Genomic DNA, 20101 nt, shown 5'->3' on the forward strand with positions numbered 1-20101 from the left:
TGTAAGACGTGTCTTGCTTCCCCTTTGCCCTCCATCATGATTGTGAGGCCTCCCCAGCCATGTCCACATGTGAGTCAATTAAACCTCATTCCTTAATAAATTACCCAGTCTCGGGTATGTCTTTATACCCGAGCATGAGAACAGACTAATATGGCATGATACTCTGGATCCTAATATTTGCAATTTGGATTTTGGACGAGTTACTTCTCCTTTTAGAGCCTAAGTATCTGTCTGTGATGAGAATTTTTTTCCCTTAATCTCCTTTTCTAGCTTAGAGTAGCCTAAAAGAGAGTTACTCTTTTAGGCCTTTCAGGTTTCTTCCTTTTTAAAAGTGAGATAACATACTTTTCGGTCATCTCACACTCCCAGTGAGGCTTTCTGGGCCTCCCTTTCTCTGTTTCCTCCCTTCCCTTCCTACGGGCAGAAGTGTGGATTGTGGAGAGCCTCATGACCCATGACTCATGCCTAGGTTGCCTGGCTACAGGGTGACAATTCTGCCCAGTGTCTGGCTGCTGTGAACATGTCTGATGTCTGGAGATTTCTCTGGATCTTCCATGGACAATGTTCTGAGAACCCCTTGTTAGGATGAAACCCTGAGGTGCTGTCTTGCTTTAAGATATTAAAAAAAGACACGATGCAGCTAGTGTGGAGTTTTATTGGCTAAAAAATAGATGCACAATGATGAGAATCTGAAGGCTGCAGTAGGAAAGTAGAGCTTTACCCTCATAAACTCGCACTTTGATCCGAAAAGTGCAATATATTAAGAGCATTATGAGAAGTCTGGTGAGATTGTTACAGAAAAAAAAGTGAAAGTTTCTGAGTCTGATAACTCCAAGGGTATCTTTTAGAACTCACTCATTGGTGTCTGCACAAGGACTTTCCTTGGGGGAAAATAGATTTTACAACAGGTGGAAACTTTCATTGGTCTCATGCATGCTTTTGGATTTCATTCACTTGACAAAGAACTAATCTTCCGTTGATGGTCTCCTGGGTTATTGCCTTGATCTTTGGAGTTGCAGATGCTGAGAAAAAGAGCACAGAAGATGTCACTGCCATGCTTCTTCCACCATCTGAACTGTACTCATTTTCATTTCTCTGCTGTCAGCCCCTGAAGGCTCTCAGTGCCTTCCAAATGATCACTAAGCAATGTGGCGGGCTCTGCTGCAAGGAAAAGGGATTTCCCAAAGGAGGGATTTTCTCCCACTCTCCAGGAAATGAGGATCTCTGAACAGTGTCACCTTCTGGAGGTGAAGACCTTCATCATAGGTGTGCCTCATATGGAACCTAGTCTCTGACCACAAGCACTTGAGGAGTTCTTTCTCTGCCTGTGGGCTTTGTAGCACTGCACAGATTCCTTGAGGTTACAGAGCACTTAGTGCTATTCAGGGTACCTCATTTTAAAGTCTAGAAAGCATGCCACATGAGGAATGGGTGAGAAGCCACGGATGCTTACCATGGCTGTTTTCAAATATATAACTTATTTGAATAAGTGCCTGTTGAGACATCAATAAACCAATTCTAGACCATAGGGAAGAACTGAAATCATTAATAAATTTACAAGGGAGAATTTTGTTAAACTAAAACCTCTCCATTGGGACCATCCCATCAAGTATGGGTTCCCCATCCTAAGACATGTGTGAAGAGAGGCTCAAAGACCCTTGTCTTATTTTGTAGATGGGTAGCAGTTAGACCAGCTGTTCTGTGATGATTACTCCAACCGATTCTTTGAATCTCCAATGCCTTAGAATAGGTTTATCACAAACTAATCAGAAAGTGCCACTTGTCCCAGACTACGGTCTCCTGTAACTTTTCTGTGAGATATTAAAGGGAATCTGAGAAACCATGTTTCCAGGTCAAAGATGTTTGGGAATACTGGGCTAAACAAAGTTAACTTTGGTTGTTTCTTCCTCTTTCTTGTTCCTTTTCTCCTTAAAAGCAGTACCTGTTCCATCTTTAACATACTGAACTGCAACAGAACTGTTCTAGAAGAGGATCATGGCACACAGTATTTCTTTTTATTTTTTATTTTATTATGATTATACTTTAAGTTTTAGGGTACATGTGCACAATGTGCAGGTTTGTTACATATGTATACATGGGCACACAGTATTTCTAACCTTATCTGGCCATAGAACACAGTGTTCATAATACACTATTCAAATCTCATGGAACATGAGTGTTCAACAGAATCATCTGAGAAATGAAATCATGAAATCATTGCCTCTTAGTTTTCTAGGGGTTTAGTAAACCGACCCCATTACTTAATAGAGACATAATACTATTAATTATCATTTTAATTTTCTTTACTGCTTGCTTTTACATATATTGAGGATGATAATGAGAGCTTACATCATTTTGTATTAGCTAATTTGTTAATTGAAAATTCCTGACCGTTTGGGAGTGAAATAAATTTTGAACCCAGGACATTTGGGAGTACACTAAGGATTATGACTGCTACCAAATGGATAACCATGCTAATTCCTTAAAAACACATTCAAACAATGAAGGAAATTTTTTTACCTTTCATGCGCGACTTTGATTCTTCCCGTGTCCTATAAAAGTGATAAAGGTTAAAGCTCACCTTAGTGTTAGCAACAATCGTAACAACTTCTCAGGATGAACTAACTTCCTTCGCTTGCTTGTAAATCCTCAGCTCTTTAATGAGGATAATTGTCTGAGCTTAGTAGTCTCAAGGTCATGGGTTCATGAGAGAACCCGTCTGGATGTGGAAGGCATTGGGTACTGCCTCCTGCTAACCCTGGGGTCAGGGGAAGTCCACCAACCATCCCCTCCTTTCAGCTGCAAGCTTGGTTTTCTCTAGGATCCCTGCCAGGGTCTGGGTCTCAAGCCTGAGACCCCTGACCTTCTCAGGCTGTTCAAAGTTTGGTCTGGTGATGTTTTATTTATGTATTTTTATAAAACTTCTATCCCTTCCTTTTGGATCATAGAATATATATGCCCTTTATATGGCCAGCTGTTGTTATTTCCTGGGGTGGCCGGAAATATCAGATTGAAAGTCTAGACATCTCTATCTCATATGCATCTTTTTTTTTTGTTTTTTTTTGCTGGTGGACTAACACATTTCCCCTGCCTTCTTTTTTTTGGAGCCAAAATTGTGTACATTCCTACTGGGAAGCACAGTGGCCAAATCCTTTTGAATTGTTTCCTTCTGGAGACTTTAACTCTTCCGACTGCAAATCTTAGTGTCCTGTGAGTATTAGTTGATTAATTATACTTGCTGCTTAGTGAAATACAACTGGCTATAGGTATCTTCTGGAGTAGCTCAACACAACTTTTCTTTTGCTAGAATGACTCTTGCTAACAGAACCCAAAGATGCACACATATACCCACAGGAGCTGGATGCCCCTCGTATGCTCCTCTTGTGCCAGCCTTTGCCTTACCCGTCGCTCTCTCCCTCCAGGAGCCGTCGGTACGTGGTGATTTCCTTCTCCAGGTGGGTTTTGATGCCCAGCAGCACTTGGTATTCGTTGTTCTGCCGCTCCAGGTCGTGGCGCAGCTGCATCAGTTCCTCCTCATAATGGGAGATGATCTCTTGCATGTCCTGGAGCTTGCAGGAGTACCGAGACTGGGTCTCGGATAACATGTTTTCCAAAGCAGATTTCTGAAAGAGGAAATGATCTTTTGTTAATTAACTGATGCTTGATTGAGACAATAATAGGTGATTGTTGAGTACTTAGCAGATGTCGACCAGTTGGCTAGGTGTCTTGGTAGCTGCTGAGGGCACCAAGATGAGAAGTAGGCTGACTTACAGGTTTGGGACTTGGGCAGTCAGGAGTTGAGCAGTGTTAGGACTTTTGAAGTCCATTGCCTTGCTCTGAACTGTTCTTTAACTCCTTTCATTTTATCTTTGACCAGATTGAAAACTCCCAAAGAGCGACAGCAACTGGGACTGCTATCTCTTTGTATCTTCAGAGAAGGGTCTCAATTAGGGATGCCAGATAAAATAGAGAACATCTAGTTAAGTTTGAATTTCAGATGAGTAATGAGTAATTTTTTAGTGTAATTATGTCCAAAGTATTGCTCCAGTATTACATGGGACATGCAAAAAAAATTGCTTTTTATTTGAAATTCCAACTAAACTGAGTGTCCTATATTTTAATTTGGTAAATCTGGCAACCCTAGTCTCAAGCAATGCTTTTTGATTATGATGATGGTAAAAAAAAAAATGTCATTTTTTGAGGAAATTCTAACAGCTGCCAAATGAAGTTTCTGGGCTAGAGTATGGAGGATTGAGTTCATGTCCCAGTTCTGTTTGCATGTAACACCTGCTTTTCTGAAGTGCATAATTTTAACCTTAAAGAGAATCTCGTAACTGTGCTGGATACTCTCCCTTTATCGTGGCTGCTAATTTTCAGGGGGCCGTTCACGCTGCCTGGCGGTTAAAGCACATTTCCCTGGTCAGCCAGTCTCCTACTCTCCCAGGGGGTTATTTTGTTCCCTCTCCTCTGTCCTTGCCATCCTTCCTCGGAGTCCATGGCCTCGCTTCCTAATTTCATTGATGAAATGAAAGCAATCGGGAGAGACCGCCCGCTGCTCCCTACATTGCTCCCAGGCACATACTTGAATCTGCATCCGAGTGCTGGCTTCCCTCTGTTGTTTTGCGTGAGCTGTCTGTGCTCCAGTCATCTCGGCAGTTGCCCACCTTCTTGCATTATCAATGTTCTGTCTGGATTATTCCCACCAGCTTTCAAGGAGAACAATTTCTCCTACCTTAAAATGTATCTTTCTTAAACCTATATCTACCTTCAGCTGTCATCCAATTTCTCTGCTCTCCTTCAGCTACAGCAAAGCTCCTCAAAGAGTTGTCTATGCCTGCTGTTTCCCTTGAGCCCCCTCCAAGGTAGCCTACAAAGCCCTACACTGTCTGGCTCTGTTGGGACCCCGCAGCCTCACCCTCTCTTCCTCCCTCTTCCCCTCCCTTCCCCTCCTCTTCTCTCCTTTCTTCTTCCCTTCATTCACTCACTGTAGCCACATGGACTTCCCTGCTGCTCCTCCAACTCTTCAGACACACTTGTGCCTTGTCGCTTTTGCACTTGCTGTTCCCTCCTCCTGGAACATTTCCCATCGCCACATCAAGCACCTCCTTACCTCTTTGCTCACTGCCACCCTAACAGGAAAATCTTTTCCTGACCACCTTGTTTAAGATAGCAGCTCTTCACCCTGGTGCGTCTGCCCTCCTCCTCCGCTTCATCTCTGTAGCAATTTTCTCCATCTAACATATACTTTGCTGATTTGCACATTTATTATATGTCACTCCTACTAGAATATAAACTCCTTCATTAAAAAATCCTCAGTGCTAAGGATTGGTGTCAGATAGTAGAATGCATGAAAATGGGTATACATGCCTCGCCTCTTTCACAGGGCCATTGTGAAATACTGTATGTTAAAATGTTTTGAAAGTTGCACTCTATTTTTGTACTCATGATCTCTAGAGTGCACATTTGCAGTGTCTGTTCACCATCACGGATGCATAAAACACAGCAGTCCTTTACCCAAGTGCACCTGCAACATCAACATAAATGAACAAATCATTGCCTCTCAAGACTGAGGGTAGAATCGCACTTGGCAATTACATGGTGAATGATTAGAAGACTCAATAGGGTATACTGGGAATCAAATGATAGACCTCCATAAATTTTGAAGGCTTATGACACATGCTAAGCATTTTTCTAAACTGTGAAGATGATAGAAATGACTTGGACATAAGAACTTAGAGTTTTCTGGGTGATAAGACACATACATAAATGAATAGGGCAGTGCTTTGGAGTTAGCCAGGCCTGGATCTGCCACCTACCATGTTGGCACTGGAATTTCTCTACATTGGGGTTTGAGGGGGGTAGCCTGGTTGTAAGTGGAGAGGGCACTGATAGAAATTATGGGAGTCTAGAATCCCCTTTCCTCCAAATAAATCACATGGTTTCATCACCAGTCACTTACTAGCTGTGTGACCTTGGCCAATTTATTTTCCTGTTGGCATTTTGGTTTCCTCATCTCTAAAATGGGGACACTAAGACCTATCTGCAAAGGTTACTGTAAGGATTAATGACATTTAATATCATGAACTACTTAGCACAATGCCTGGCACCATCGGGACACTCAATACATGGTAGCCCTTTATTATGGTTCTCATCATAAACAATTTGGATGGAAAGTGGAAAGTGAGAGGTGTCCCAAGGGAGTTGAGGGTCAGGGCCTGGGAGAGAGGTCTCAGAAGGCTTCATGAAGGAAGTGGTGTGGGACCCAGGTTTTCCTAGCCTTGACTCACTGTGCTGTACTGTGCCTGCAGGTCAATCTCCAGGGCCTGGAACGTGCGCTTCAGCTCGTGGATGTCACCTTGTCTGCTCTGCACAGCAGCTGGACTGGCTGCCTCCTGGGACATGGCTGCAGACTGTGGGACCAAGCAAGGTGAAGGCGTCAGCATTGGGACCTCATGGAAATGCAACCTTTGGGAAGTTTGTGCATCTTTCTTTTACCTGTTCTTTATACCAAGTGTCCAAGTCTCGATGCTTCTTCTTTATTATAAGCTCATATTCTTGTCTCATATCCTCCAGGGCCTTAATCAGATCTTCCCTGGGACCTGTATCCACCTTCACATTGACATTGAAGTCACTTGGCACATGATGCTTCTCCATTTCCTATTTAATAACAGAGAAAGGAAATGAACCGGCTTTGACAATCAGAAGGTTGGATAGCCGTGTTGATTGGCAGTGGTAAATGGATCTTTTAAACATTCCAATTATGTGGTTGCTCCACTGTCACTGGTTTGGTTCCTCAAATATTACTTACTTGTTGATGATAAAACATTGTATGCTTTTTTCTCTAATAATTTTGTGAAATAAAGAATATCTTTGAGACCAACCTGACCAGCATGGAGAAACCCTGTCTCTACTAAAAATACAAAAATTAGCTGGATGTGGTGGTACACACCTGTAATCCCAGCTACTTGGGAGGCTGAGGCAGGAGAATCGTTTGAACCTGGGAGGTGGAGGCTGCAGTGAGCTGAGATTGCACCACTGCACTCCAGCCTGGGTGACAGAGCGAGACCCTGTCTCAAAAAATAATAATAATAATAATAATACCATAAGGCAGGTAATCAAATAGCCTCCATGATTACTGACTTGATCCATGGTTGAAAATATTTCAGAAAGAATTACGCTTCCATAGTGCGCAAAGTCCTGTTCAGCAGACGTGGATTGGTGAAGTGACAACATAGTTAAGCAGCTGAACCTTCCAGGCTATAGGCCAAAGCTTTTGGGAAGCAGTTCAAGAGTCAAACGGCAGACAGAAGGTGTAGAGGCTTTCAAAATCTCGTCAATGCCCTGTGACCCTGTAGGGCTGACGCCCATAAGATTTCATGAAAACCAAACAGCCACAGGAAAGGTTTAATTAACAATCATTGTCTAACCAGCTGTTCAGAAACTGGGTTCTTTGATGTTGAGAAGCAATTTTGTTTTCCTAAAATGGGAACTGTTTTTCTATCATTTTATCAGAGTCTCGAGGACTTGCGATAGATGGTAACTCTAAAAGTCAGTTAAATGCTTCTGGAAATTAGGATTCTTTATTTTTGCCCCACATCTTATCTTGGTTGGTAGCAGACTCTCTTCATTACATTGTCCCCTAATTTGCTGAACATTGGGCCAATGATGGAAGTCCAGTCTCACACATTGATTCTTATAGTAACATTAACAAGCACATCTCGGTAAACATTGTGTGTTAACAAAACTGTTGACCAATTCATCATTAATTATGATTGCATTTTGGTTGTTGTATTTGACATGTGGCTGGCTAACCTTGAAATTAGAAACATTAGATATTTATATGTTTTTCTAATGACTATTTAGGGTGAAGGACAAGGGGATTGGCATCCAGGCGGTGGTTTCTTCTGTAGCTGTCGAATCAGCCTGAGATGAGCAGGCTAAGAGCTGTGCTCATTAGCAGGTGTTCCTGGGGAGTCATACCTGTTCATGGCGCTTCTTCATGAGAATGAGCTCTTTCCTCATTCCCTCCACCTCCTGTTCTAGGTCTGTTGTGACAATGGTCAGGTTGTCTAAGGTCCTTCGGAGGCCCTCGACTTCAATTTCCAAGTCTTTCTTAAAGGAGTGTTCATTTTCATACCTTTGGTGAGAGGGAAGAGAAGAGTGCACTCATTGTTGGAAGGCCGTGGTTTTTGAAAGGATTCATTTTCATTTAGAAGTGAATCTTTTACTTTTTAGGTTTAAAGAGAGCGAATGAATACATATAGGATGTCTTTTGTATGTCAGTTTCATGCTACACTTTTCCATGATGGTGACTCAATGTCAACTTCTAAATTGAGTAGGGAGAATAGGATAATAAACAGTCATATACCCATCACCTATATTTAGCAACCATGAATGTTTTGCCATATTTGCTTCACCTATTTCATTGCTGAAGTATTTTAAAGCAGATTATAGATGTGAAGACATTTTAAGACTAAATACTTCAGGATGCATCTTTTAAGAAAAATATATTTTAAAATAAACAGGCCGGGCACGGTGGCTCACACCTGTAATCCCAGTACTTTGGGAGGCTGAGGCGGGCGGATCATGAGGCCAAGAGATTGAGACCATCCTGGCCAACATGGTGAAACCTTGTCTCTACTAAAAATGCAAAAATTAGCTGGGCATGGTGGTGTGCACCTATAGTCCTAGCTACTTGGGAGGCTGAGGCAGGAGAATTGCTTGAACCTGGAAGGCAGAGGTTGCAGTGAGCCGAGATCAAGCCACTACACTCCAGCCTGGCAACAGAGCGAGACTCCGTCTCAAAAATAAATAAATACATAAATAATTAAATAAATAAATAAAATAAACATAACACTACACCTAAACATTAATAACAACCCTTTAATATCATCTAATTCTTGATTCATATTCAAATTTTCCCATACTATAACATGTGCTTTATATTTGATTTGTTTAAACTAAGGTTCATTCAAGTAACACACAGTGCATTTGCCATTGCTATGCCTTTTCATTATAAGATTTTAGATGAGGGTAATGGCAAGATGAGTTTTCCTTTTTTTTTTTTTTTTTGAGATGGAGTCTCACTCTGTTGCCAGGCTGGAGTGTTAGTGGCGTGATCTTGGCTCACTGCTACCTCCGCCTCCTGGGTTCAAGTGATTCTCCTGCCTCAGCTTCCCGAGTAGCTAGGACTACAGGCGTGTGCCACCATGCCCAGCTAATTTTTGTATTTTTAGTAGAGATGGGGTTTCACTATGTTGACCAGGATGGTCTTGATCTCTTGACCTCGTGATCCGCCCGCCTCGGCTTCCCAAAGTGCTGGGATTACAGGTGTGAGCCACTGCGCCCCGCCGAGTTTTCCTTTTGTAAAGCAAACAAACAAAAACCCAAACAACACTGTGAAGAAGGAACTTACTTGAGGTTGAAGTCATCCACTGCCATCCTGGCATTGTCAATGAGAAGAATAATCTGAGCATTGGTCATCTTACCATCCACTATCTGTAAAACATGCACAAAAGGTTTTCTCACTTGGACACACCCACGCATGACCGCTGCATGTCTGTCCTCTAGCTTCCTGAATATTTGACTTGTTAGTACAGACAACTTCTTGTTCTGGCAGTGGAACAATGAATAACCGAATCAGTAAATGCTCAGTGAGCATGTACTAGATGCAAAGCAGAATGATTTTAAAGTAAGAATATGATCTGCAGTCAGTGTCACTGTCTTTTTTCTTTTTACGCTGAGTTTTGACAGGCTTGGATTGATGTAACTGCTGAAAGAATGATATAGGAAGGGGAAGGACAGTAATTGTTCAAAATGCCTTCTAACTTTTTAGGTTATGGACATGTCATAGCATTTTGCTTAATTAAGCTCATCCACAGCTGAAGATGTTAAAAGGACTTTAGGTTCTGATCCTTTTCTTATTGTATTAGGTTGGTGAAAAAGTGATTTTTGCCATTACTTTTAATTAGTTCAGCCCTCCAAAAATACAAAAATTATTATTTTAGGTGAACATAATTCTTACTTGTGATAGCATTCATGTTTCTAATCAGTGTTACTGAGCAAAGCTAACACTAATATTCAATGTATTTTGTAATAGTCATCACAGAACACATTTTTTTTTTTTGCCTGAAGTGACTATAGCCATACACGTAACTTGTAGGTGTGTTTATGTCATTACAACTTATTCTGTGATGAGAATGTGCTCATTGTAGCTATTAAAATATTAACTGAAATAATTCCTTACCATCTAAAGAAAATGCTTAATAAGCTTTAGTAGTGGTAAAGCCTCCAGTTAGACTTTCACTAGATGTTCGTATAATTTTTTTTTACTTTAAAAAGAAAAATAGTATTGAAACACTTACTCGAGCAATTGTGTATACATTTATGATTTGTAAACACTTGTAGGTATGTTATAGTCAGAGAAATAGCGCACATTTGATGTATGTCACTGTCTTTAGGGTAGAAGATGTCTCGTTGTCAAAAGTGTAACAATGCTTTTACACCAAGTGTGCTGGACTAGAAACTTGGAGCTTTTCTTTGGTTCTGGCTCTGTTCTTGACCATCCACGTGGATGCATCAGGCTGCATCACTCTACTCTCCAGGCCTCAGTTTCATCCATTGTCAAATAAGGAGTCTGTACTAGAGACAGAGGACCTTAGAGGTCTTAGCTCTAAATTTCTGTAATTTAGTTGGAGTCAGAGAATCCTGGGTAATTCCCATTATATTTACATAGCTCATTCCTTTATTTAGAAAGCATTTTCTTAGGACAAAGCTATACTTCAATACAAAGGCATCTTTTAAAAGTCTGGTCCTATTTAAAGCTCCACTGATCCCATGGAATTTGGTATCATGAATGCACAATAGCAGGATTTAGAGATGGCACGAATGCTGGGTCTGGAACTCAAAGAGCAGGGCCTTGGATCCTGTGCCGCACTTACTGGCTGGGTGAGATTGGCTGAGTGAGCTTGGCTGAGTCTCAGTTTATTCATCCATGAAATAGCAATAATAATAGTTACTTCATCAAAGAGTTATGAGAATTAGAAGAGAGTATGTCAAATAATGTCAAATAGCATATTATCAGCATATTATAGACAGTGAAAAATTGGTTGAAACTGAATTAGTTCAGAAAAAAGTAAATAATACACTTTTCTTTTTTAAAATCTAGCACTTTTGTGGAGTCAGTGACTACACTGTGAACATCCCCAGGTTCTATATGCTGAGATGCCTGCTCAGACTTTTGCTGTTCATGGTGGGACATAGCCAGGCTGGCTGCTCCTGCCTCATTCTTTTTCCCCTTGTGGGATTCCAAATGGTAAAATGGCCTCTTCCCTTGCTATAAAAAAGCATACTTTTAGGTATTTCCTTGTCTCCTCTCCACAGTGCTGCTTAGGGGCATTCTTACCAATACTTCTCCCTCCAGACCCCTTATTCTTTGCATTATGTAAGCTCCTGCAAAATGAAAAGTAGCTCTATCCCAAAGAGCCTGGGGAACATTGTGGGGTAACCCTTAGTTACTTGTGCACTGAGGTTTTCTATTTGACACACACTGTGAGGTGTTAATCTACATCCAGAGAATCAGAAAATCAAAAATACTGTCTATGGGCTTATTTAGCTTTTCTGAGTTAAATTGGTAATTTATCCATTGCAAAGTCTTCCTCAAGTGTCTGATTCCCCCAGCTATCATTCTTATAGCACACAAATGTGAATTCTGAAATGTGCTTGATATAGCGCACATTTAAAACTATTTCCCATTATTCAGGCTTGCTTAGTACAGAATTATGATATAACCATCATTTCTGAGACAATCTTCATGGTAATAAGTGGATGAAGATGGGTTGAGAAATGATATATGAGGCATAGGTTTTTTACTGAGTGTTGTAATTAATCACCCAGATTCTCCTGAAGGCTCTCAGTTCATTCTTTTAAAAGCAAGCTGGCATATTCGTGCAGCATTGTTGCTTCAGGATGTTTGATCTCCTACGAGGGAGAGGAAAATGGAATGTTTGACTGTAAACCAAAATGCCAAATATAGTCCGATTGAGAATCATTCAAGGTGTTTTATTTATGATACTCCTATGACTATGTCCAATTCTGGATTTCAAAAGGATTGAATTAATTTTTAAATTTAACCTGTTACCAACTTTTTGAGTGACATTTAATATACCTAAAGTGAGGGTGCGGGAGAGCTGTATCCACTCAGAGCATTTCACCAAGGTCCAGGAAGGATAAGCCCCAGGTAGTTGTGGGACCTCCTTGCACCTCTGTTTTCTCATCTTCAAATGAGGGAGGTTGGGGTAGATAGACAACCTCAACTTTAAAGAGTTGCTTTCTTCAAGTGTAGAGAAAACACAATGTTAGAGGTAAAAATCCAGAAAAGAATGAAATTCAAAGCCAAAGAATTTTCCTATTCAATCTCAGAACCCAGAATTCCAGGTCATCTGAAGGGTGGGCAGTTGCTCCACACACCCCCCATTGCACCTACTCATTTTCTGAATTCTATTCCAAAGGATTTAGACAACGATTAGGTCTCAGTCTCCTTATCTATAAGTTGAGAATACAAATGCCTGCTCCACACAGTTGTGAGGATTAAATGAGACAATGTGTATGAAGTATGTGTTGTGTGGTTAATGATGCAAGTATAATGCATTATCTTTATTCATACTAAGTGTCACTTTTGTATGAGGTGGGCTAGGCAGCACTATACTATAGTGAAATTTATGAGGCTACTGGAAATAGACCTGAGTTAGAATCCCACCTCCGCTTCTTGCTGATGGCTTTGGATGGCTATTTCACTTTTTTCCAAGCTTCCATTTCCTTACAGGGTTCTTGCAGAATCAAATAAAATAATATGGAACATTTCCATCATTGCAGAAAACTCTTGGATGGTGTTGACATGTGTATTAAATATCCAGCAGGATGCCTAGGTACATAATAAGTGCTCAGTAAACATTTCCCTCCCTTTCCTCCCTTTCTTTTTTTTAAATGTCTTCTGCTAGCTCATAAGTTATTTGACCTGTTCTAACCTTGTATTTCTTTTGGGAGTCATGGTCTCCCTTTGCTCTCCATTTGCAAAAACCTTCAATTCCTCCTTTCTACAACCAAAGCAACTTTATTAAGCAAAAAAACATGATGAGGACTGTTGAGTCACCTTGTTTTTTTTTCATAAAGACAACCATGCACTATATAGTTAAGGTAATTACAGTAAGTTATTAGGTTGATTATTCAATAATTAGGGTTCATTACGAGGACAGATTTATATTATCTTGACTGGTCCTTCCTACATTCAAGCAAGGATGACTGAGCGTTGTAAAATAATATGTATAAATATTGGAAACTTGTGATACCCTTTCTAAGGGAGGTTAAATCATGGTCTTACAGGGAATTTTCTGGGACTGCTTTATATAAGAGGGGAGTTAGATAGCTTTAAAAAATAACCCATGAGATGATTGGATTCCTTCTACTTCTAGCTAATGTTATGAGACATCCCAGAAGGTATGTGCTTAGCTTTTTTGAGGTTTGGTTAAAGAGTTAGTTTTTTTTTGAAGAAGGTCTTTATAGCCATCCCAACTCTCAGATTCTAAAAATTATGCTCATTTTATTATTATTGTTTCTAGCTATATGCCATTCTCAGAACTGTGAGCAACTTTACTTCAAGCAACCCACAAACGGAAATATCTAGGGATGTCATGATGACCTATATCCTGGTGTGGTGACAACTTTTAGGCATAATCTTCAAAATAGTATAACAGCCTTTTGTCAATGGATAACCACATTGTTCAAAAAACTTTGATGTGGAGCAGAACTGAGGTAATGAGAAAGTAAACACTCTCTTATGCCTGGTGCACCGAGCATGCAGCATGAATACCAGCCCTTATCATTTCTATGACATCGTTGGGTCATAAGTGACACTAAACAGCAGCTGGTTGCCTCACATTTTAAAGATGTTTTTGGTCTGTGAGAAATCAATAGTCTCATTTTTGAAACAGTCTGTAGCACTTCTATCATTTTTGCTGCTTTCTTTTTCTACATTATCCATGGACAGAAGACTAATTATACAAAACAGACGTTTCCAACTCCAAATTTAAGGTATAATAAGAAAACATCCCCCAAAACCTTTGTGCACAATTACTTCAAGTGCTGTTGCCATTTTCCTGGAAATTGTCTTCTGGACTGATTTTTCCTCCCGAGGGTCCCCCGGCAAAGCAGCCCCATCTGGAGCTCCAGGGTCACCCAGCATCTTACCTGCTCTTGCAGGTGTGTGATGTTTTCCTCATACTGGGAATAATCTTTCTTACTGCCAGGATCTCTCTGCTGGTGCCATTTCAGGATGCGGCTTTCCAGCTTCATGTTGGCCTCCTCCAGGGCGCGAACCTTCTCCAGGTAGGAGGCCAGGCGGTCGTTGAGATTCTGCATAGTGGCCTTCCCATTTCCGCCCAGGAGGGGGCTGCTTCTTCCAGAACCCCTAGACCCTCCAGCGGGTGGGCAGCTCCGCGTGGTGAAGGACAGGGAGACGCGGGCTCCCCCTGCACCGCCATGGACGGTGGGAGCCCGGGGGAAGCTCCTGGGCCGGCCCCAGCCACCTCCGGCACCATGGAAGGAGGCCGAGGGGGTCTGGCTGAAGCTGTGTCCGGAGTTCATGGTCCCATCTGTGTTTGGGACGGGGCTGAGCTCTGCTCCACTCCCTGGCACCGCAGAACTGAGCCGCCCCAGACTGCCCTGGATGGTTTTATGGCCTTTGCTGTGGGAGTTCCCTTCTCTGACAATTGTACCAACAAGATCGTATCACTGTGCAACTTGTGTTTCCTCTTGGTCAATCCCAAAGTGCCCCTGGGCGTTCGTGCACTGTTGTTGTTTAGAGCCACATCAATATGACAGTTTGCTTCCTCCCTTCCCCTGGTAACCCGGAGGTGTGGCCCACGACATCAGGCGGGTATTAGGCTCAGGTATCTTTCTAATCTTGCCATGAAGTTTTTCCATTGTTCATTCACCTGGAAAGGGTTGGGTTAAAGTCCACCCAAAAGAAAGCATATTCGGTGTAGTATAGATTTCCTTAAAAAACAAAAAAACAAAAAAACCCCCCAAAACCAAAACAACAACAACAACAACAAAACCCAGACATTAAACAACAGAGATACACACACCTTTTTCCACCCCCAATAAGCCCCACCTCTAAAGGGAGGGTGAGCGAGCCTTGAGAAGGGAAAGCCAGCTCAGAACAGGATCTCGGGTCCTAGAATAAAGCTCACTGTGCTGAGGCAGCCGAGAAGGTGGTGAATATCTGATGCCTTTGTGGCAGTCACTGTTTGAAGGAAAGTACTTTCAAAGGGCTCGCTCTTAAGAACAAACCCTCAATTATAGATATAATTAATTAATGAATGACCGAACCTTCCACTTCCAGGGTGCCTTTCATCCCAGCACACCTCAAAACCAAACAACCCTGGCCTGCGCTCAGGATTTCCCTGGGCCCTGGGGGAGGAATGCAGCCGTTGTTAGCAGCCCCGGACCCTGGCTGAGCCTGCCACGGCTGGGCTCTGTGTGTCTGTGACCTGCAGAGGGACGATGGGAAACAAGAAACCTGCCATGGGCTGTCAAATGTGGTTGATGAATCTTATATTTCATCTGCCAAGGTAAAGGTTAGGAATGAATAAAGAAGCAGTCTGGGGGCGGGAGCCACGTGCTAGTTACTGGCAGTTAGATTTAAAGGGGACATACAAATAAAATATCAGCGCAGGAAGGGCTTCTGGCCTTTCTGGTTCCAAGCCACTAATTGGACAGATGAGGAAAGCTGAGGCCTATGGTGGTGGGGGAGGTTAGTGGCAGAGCTGGGGCTAGATTCTTTCTCCACGTAGCACTGTTATCTTGGGTTGAATCTTGACAGGTCCTGTATCACACTTCTCTTTCATAATAATAGGACTTGCCAGTTGGTGTAGCTCTTTTATATTCTTTATTGAATCCTCACAACTCTTTATGTATCCAGGCAAGGGTTGTTGTCTTCATTTTGCAGACAAAGAATCAGGGTCTCATAGGGGTGAATGATCCAGAGCTGATTTGCATGTACAGTGTAATTGAGCACATGAATTCATAGGTGACACTGCCTGAGTCTGCGCTGTCCTCCCTGCCTGGAAAGTCACCCACCCCTACCTCCTCTATAGTTCAAGGGCTACCTCCTTCAACAATCATTTTCTGAATTCTCCTGCATGAGTTGGGTGACCCTCTAGGAGGAAACTGCCTCTTCTGGATGCCGAGGTCCTCCAGAGGGGCAGACACCTTGGCATCCCGCCTCATGGTGGAAGCTGGGAGCCCCCAGCCAGGCCCAGCCACCTCCTGTGCCTGGGATGAAGTCCACTCCATTCTTTCACCCCATTATACTGCATTTGTCACACCGCTTTGAGACTGCAGGCTTCTTGAAAGCAGAGTTTATGTCTTCCATTTTTGAGCACCAAAGTCTGGTTTCTTGGTGGTATTTTGCAAATGTGTGTTGACCCAATCATAAACTTTTTAGAGTCAGGATTTTAACGCAGGTCTCCTGATGCCATCACCTTCTGCTCCTTTTAGGACTGTGAGTTATAGAACTAGAAAGTAGGAAAACACCTCTCCTGGGTATAGATTAACCATCCACGAAGGCCAATCCTTTCCAATTACAAATAAAGCCACCCAAAAGCACACCTGCTCTGCTCCTTCCGGTCTTACAACAAAACCTTATCAGGGAAGAGTCTCTGAATATTTTTTATTTCACTGTGCATGAGCTGGAAAAATGAGCCTCCAAGCCTCAGGGAAGCTTGGAGAGTGCTTAGAAAGAGTGCCTACAGTCACTTACATCTCAGATATGAGAAAAAGACAAAAGAGACAAGTGATAAAAATAGAGCAAATGTGGGAACTAGAGAGACTTGTTTGGCAAGTGGTGGCAACCAGTGTTCTGTGGATGTGGACGGTTCCTGGTCATCAAAGTTATGGTCAGCTCTGGTTCCTGTTCACCTGGACCCAGCCTTACCAAGGTAGAAAACATTTACCTTTAGCATGTGCAAGGGCCAAGCTGCACTGCCTTTCTCTAAATTCTCTCACCAGAATCTACAATGGAATTAATGCTTCTCCACTCATTTCAGGCATGTCTGAGTGGCAGTGACTTATCAACCCCATAAATTTGGCCGCCGTCTCATTTTATGTCCGTGTGTAGGAGTTTTGATTTGTAGGAGTTATCCTTGAGCAAAAGATTTCTTGTATCATAGCAGGACCAGGGCCAGGAAAAACTGGTGGTGAGATCTGAGAGCACTGGGGAGAAATAGTCTCTTTCAGTACCGTTATATGACGGTTTCCCATAATTTCCTTTTTTTTTAAATTATACTTATACAACGTGCAGGTTAGTTACATATGTATACATGTGCCAAGTTGGTGTGCTGTACCCATTAACTCGTCATTTAACATTAGGTATATCTCCTAATGCTATCCCTCCTGCCTCCCCTCACCCCACAACGGGCCCCGGTGTGTGATGTTCCCCTTCCTGTGTCCTTGTGTTCTCATTGTTCAATTGTCACCTATGAGTGAGAACATGTGGTGTTTGGTTTTTTGTCCTTGCAATAGTTTGCTGAGAATGTGGTTTCCAGCTTCATCCATGTCCCTAGAAAGGACATGAACTCATCCTTTTTTATGGCTGCATGGTATTCCATGGTGTATATGTGCCACATTTTCTTAATCCAGTCTATCATTGTTGGACATTTGGCTTGGTTCCAAGTCTTTGCTATTGTGAATAATGCCGCAATAAACATACGTGTGCGTGTGTCTTTATAGCAGCATGATTTATAATCCTTTCAGTATATACCCAGTGATGGGATGGCTGGGTCAAATGGTATTTCTAGTTCTAGATCCCTGAGGAATCGCCACACTGACTTCCACAATGGTTGAACTAGTTTACAGTCCCACCAACAGTGTGAAAGTGTTCCTATTTCTCCACATCCTCTCCAGCACCTGTTGTTTCTTGACTTTTTAATGATCACCATTCTAACTGGTGTGAGATGGTATCTCATTGTGGTTTTGATTTGCATTTCTCTGATGGCCAGTGATGATGAGCATTTTTTTCATGTGTCTTTTGGCTGTTTTTTTTTTTTTTTTTTCTCGAGATGGAGTCTTGCTCTGTCACCCAGGCTGGAGTGCAATGGTGCAATCTTGACTCACTGCAACCTCCACCTCCTGGGTTCAAGCAATTCTCCTGCCTCAGCCTCTGGAGTAGCTAGGATTACAGGGGCGCACCACCATGCCCAGCTAATTTTTTGTATTCTTAGTAGAGACGGGATTTCGCCATGTTGGCCAGGCTGGTCTTGAACTCCTGACCTCATGATCTGCCTGCCTCGGCCTCCGATAGTGCTGGGATTACAGGCATGAGCCACCGTGCCCAGCCAATTTTCCATAACTTCTTTTTTTGTTTTTTTTTTGAGACCGAGTCTTGCCCCATCACCCAGGCTGGAGTGCAGTGATGCAATCACGACTCACTGCAACCTCCACCTCCCGGGTTCAAGCGATTCTTCTGCCTCAGCCTCCCGAGTAGCTGGGACCACAGGCGCGTGCCACCACGCTTGGCTAATCTTTGTAGTTTTTAGTAGAGACGGGGTTTTACCATGTTGGCCAGGCTGATCTTGAACTTCTGACTTCGTGATCCACCCACCTCGGCCTCCCAAAGTGCTGGGATTACAGGCGTGAGCCACCACACCCAGCCCCGATTTTCCATAACTTCTAATGTTTAGAGTTCCATTGGATTTTAAAAGAAATCATGCTTTTTTGGGGTAAAAATGATACATGCTTATTATACAAAATCAAGTGATACATGATAGTACAGGAAAAAATATTTAAAAATTCTACCACACACACGCAATCTGTGGTAACATTTGGTGAACCCTTTCAGATACTATGTGTATGCATTGGAAGACAAAAAATGGCTAAAATAATTGGAAAAATGGGCTCATACGACTTATTCCATTTTAGAAAAACTTAAGTCAATTAACACATTTTAACTGGCAAATAAGGAACTAGAATGAATTCACTTTAGTGACATAGTTTTTCTAGAATTTAAAAAAGTTCATCACATTCTTTTAAATTTTACATTTTTAAGAAGGGTAAAATGGCCTGTAAATGCCAGTATTTGTGGAATCGCAGGACTGGAAAGAAGAGCAACACTGAGATACTTGTTGCAGATTTTTGCTTTTAGGGAGGACAACGGCAGAGTGCTGAGCTTGTTTTTGAAGTATTCTTAAAGAACTCGAGGGATGAAGCCTCCAACTGCTTCCTCAGTAAATGGCCAACATTTACTGATCTTTTTGGTTCATAAGCATTTCACTTGCAATATGGTTTCATGATTTCTTTTGGTATTTCTGTAGAGTGCAAATTGTTCAGAATCAAAATCATTTCTCCTTTGCGCGATTTTCTGGCTGAAACATTTGTAGTTTTCACATTTGATTCATGTTTCTGATGAACTCAGTTGTCATCTTGAAAGGGAGTGGGTACTTTGTAAGAGAGCTCAGCTGGTGAGTGAATGCATGGGGTTGCATGTGGGTGTGTTGGGGTCAGAAGGGAGTCCTGTCAGAAGGTAGCTGTCATGAACTGGGTACACAGTCTGTTTGTGTGCCTTTTCAAGACAACCATTCCATTAATGAAGCATTTTATAGGCACCCCTTCTTTATAGTAGAGAAAGATGGCCAAAATGACTCTCGAATACATTTTTACTACACATGACATTTCAGAACAGTTGAGTAGTAGGCCTTCAGGCAAAATTGCTATGCTATTATCCTATAAGTTGGAAGGTTACATAAGAAGATTAGACATTTATAGAAATAAAACATGCCCATTAAAAAGTGGGCAAAGGACATGAACAGACACTATATACAGATACTTACTATTTGTAAGCAACTCTTAAGTTGGCTATTGTTTTCTTCCTCGTTTGAAATAGTGTATTGAAGACTTCGTAACTCACATCATCTCTCTGTTGGCCCCATTTTCCTGGACAAATAGAAATATGAGAAAATGATCTGAGGATCATGCTGTAACAAAGTGTTTTATATCAGCTTTATGGACCATTCATGCTTAAGCCCTTGTAGCATCTTATCCATTGGGA

The 20101-nt window shown here is 42.0% G+C and overlaps 1 protein-coding gene across 6 annotated transcripts; it reads right to left on the bottom strand.

Moving 5' to 3' along the window:
• Nucleotides 1–639: 639 nt before the first annotated feature.
• On the bottom strand, nt 640–15617 carry KRT23 (keratin 23). Of its 6 annotated transcripts, none has more exons than XM_063629835.1 (9): nt 15388–15617; nt 14245–15301; nt 9416–9498; nt 7981–8137; nt 6496–6657; nt 6288–6410; nt 3403–3623; nt 2521–2552; nt 640–1022 (listed from the first exon to the last, which is right to left on the bottom strand). In XM_063629835.1, exons 2-9 carry the CDS (start codon nt 14638–14640, stop codon nt 928–930), a joined length of 1269 nt encoding a protein of 422 aa, XP_063485905.1. In that variant the 5' UTR covers nt 14641–15301; nt 15388–15617; the 3' UTR covers nt 640–927. The 6 variants fall into 6 exon arrangements, with proteins under 6 accessions (XP_063485905.1, XP_063485906.1, XP_055114784.2 ...); XM_063629836.1 differs by having other exon boundaries at nt 14245–14990; nt 15249–15617; XM_055258809.2 differs by having other exon boundaries at nt 14245–14990; nt 15170–15617.
• Between the last annotated feature and the right edge of the window lie 4484 nt (nt 15618–20101).

Source organism: Symphalangus syndactylus, chromosome 20, assembly GCF_028878055.3.
Source record: "Symphalangus syndactylus isolate Jambi chromosome 20, NHGRI_mSymSyn1-v2.1_pri, whole genome shotgun sequence".
NCBI classification, from domain to species: Eukaryota; Metazoa; Chordata; class Mammalia; order Primates; family Hylobatidae; genus Symphalangus; species Symphalangus syndactylus.

What these genes read in the sequence shown, in the direction of transcription:
- KRT23 (XM_063629835.1), bottom strand. Translation starts at nt 14,640, where the DNA reads ATGAACTCCGGACACAGCTTCAGCCAGACCCCCTCGGCCTCCTTCCAT. An exon ending in GTGGATGACTTCAACCTCAA is followed by an intron (nt 8,138 to 9,415) that starts GTAAGTTCCTTC and finishes CTCTCACCAAAG; the next exon opens with GTATGAAAATGAACACTCCT. An exon ending in TGAAGAAGCGCCATGAACAG is followed by an intron (nt 6,658 to 7,980) that starts GTATGACTCCCC and finishes GTTATTAAATAG; the next exon opens with GAAATGGAGAAGCATCATGT.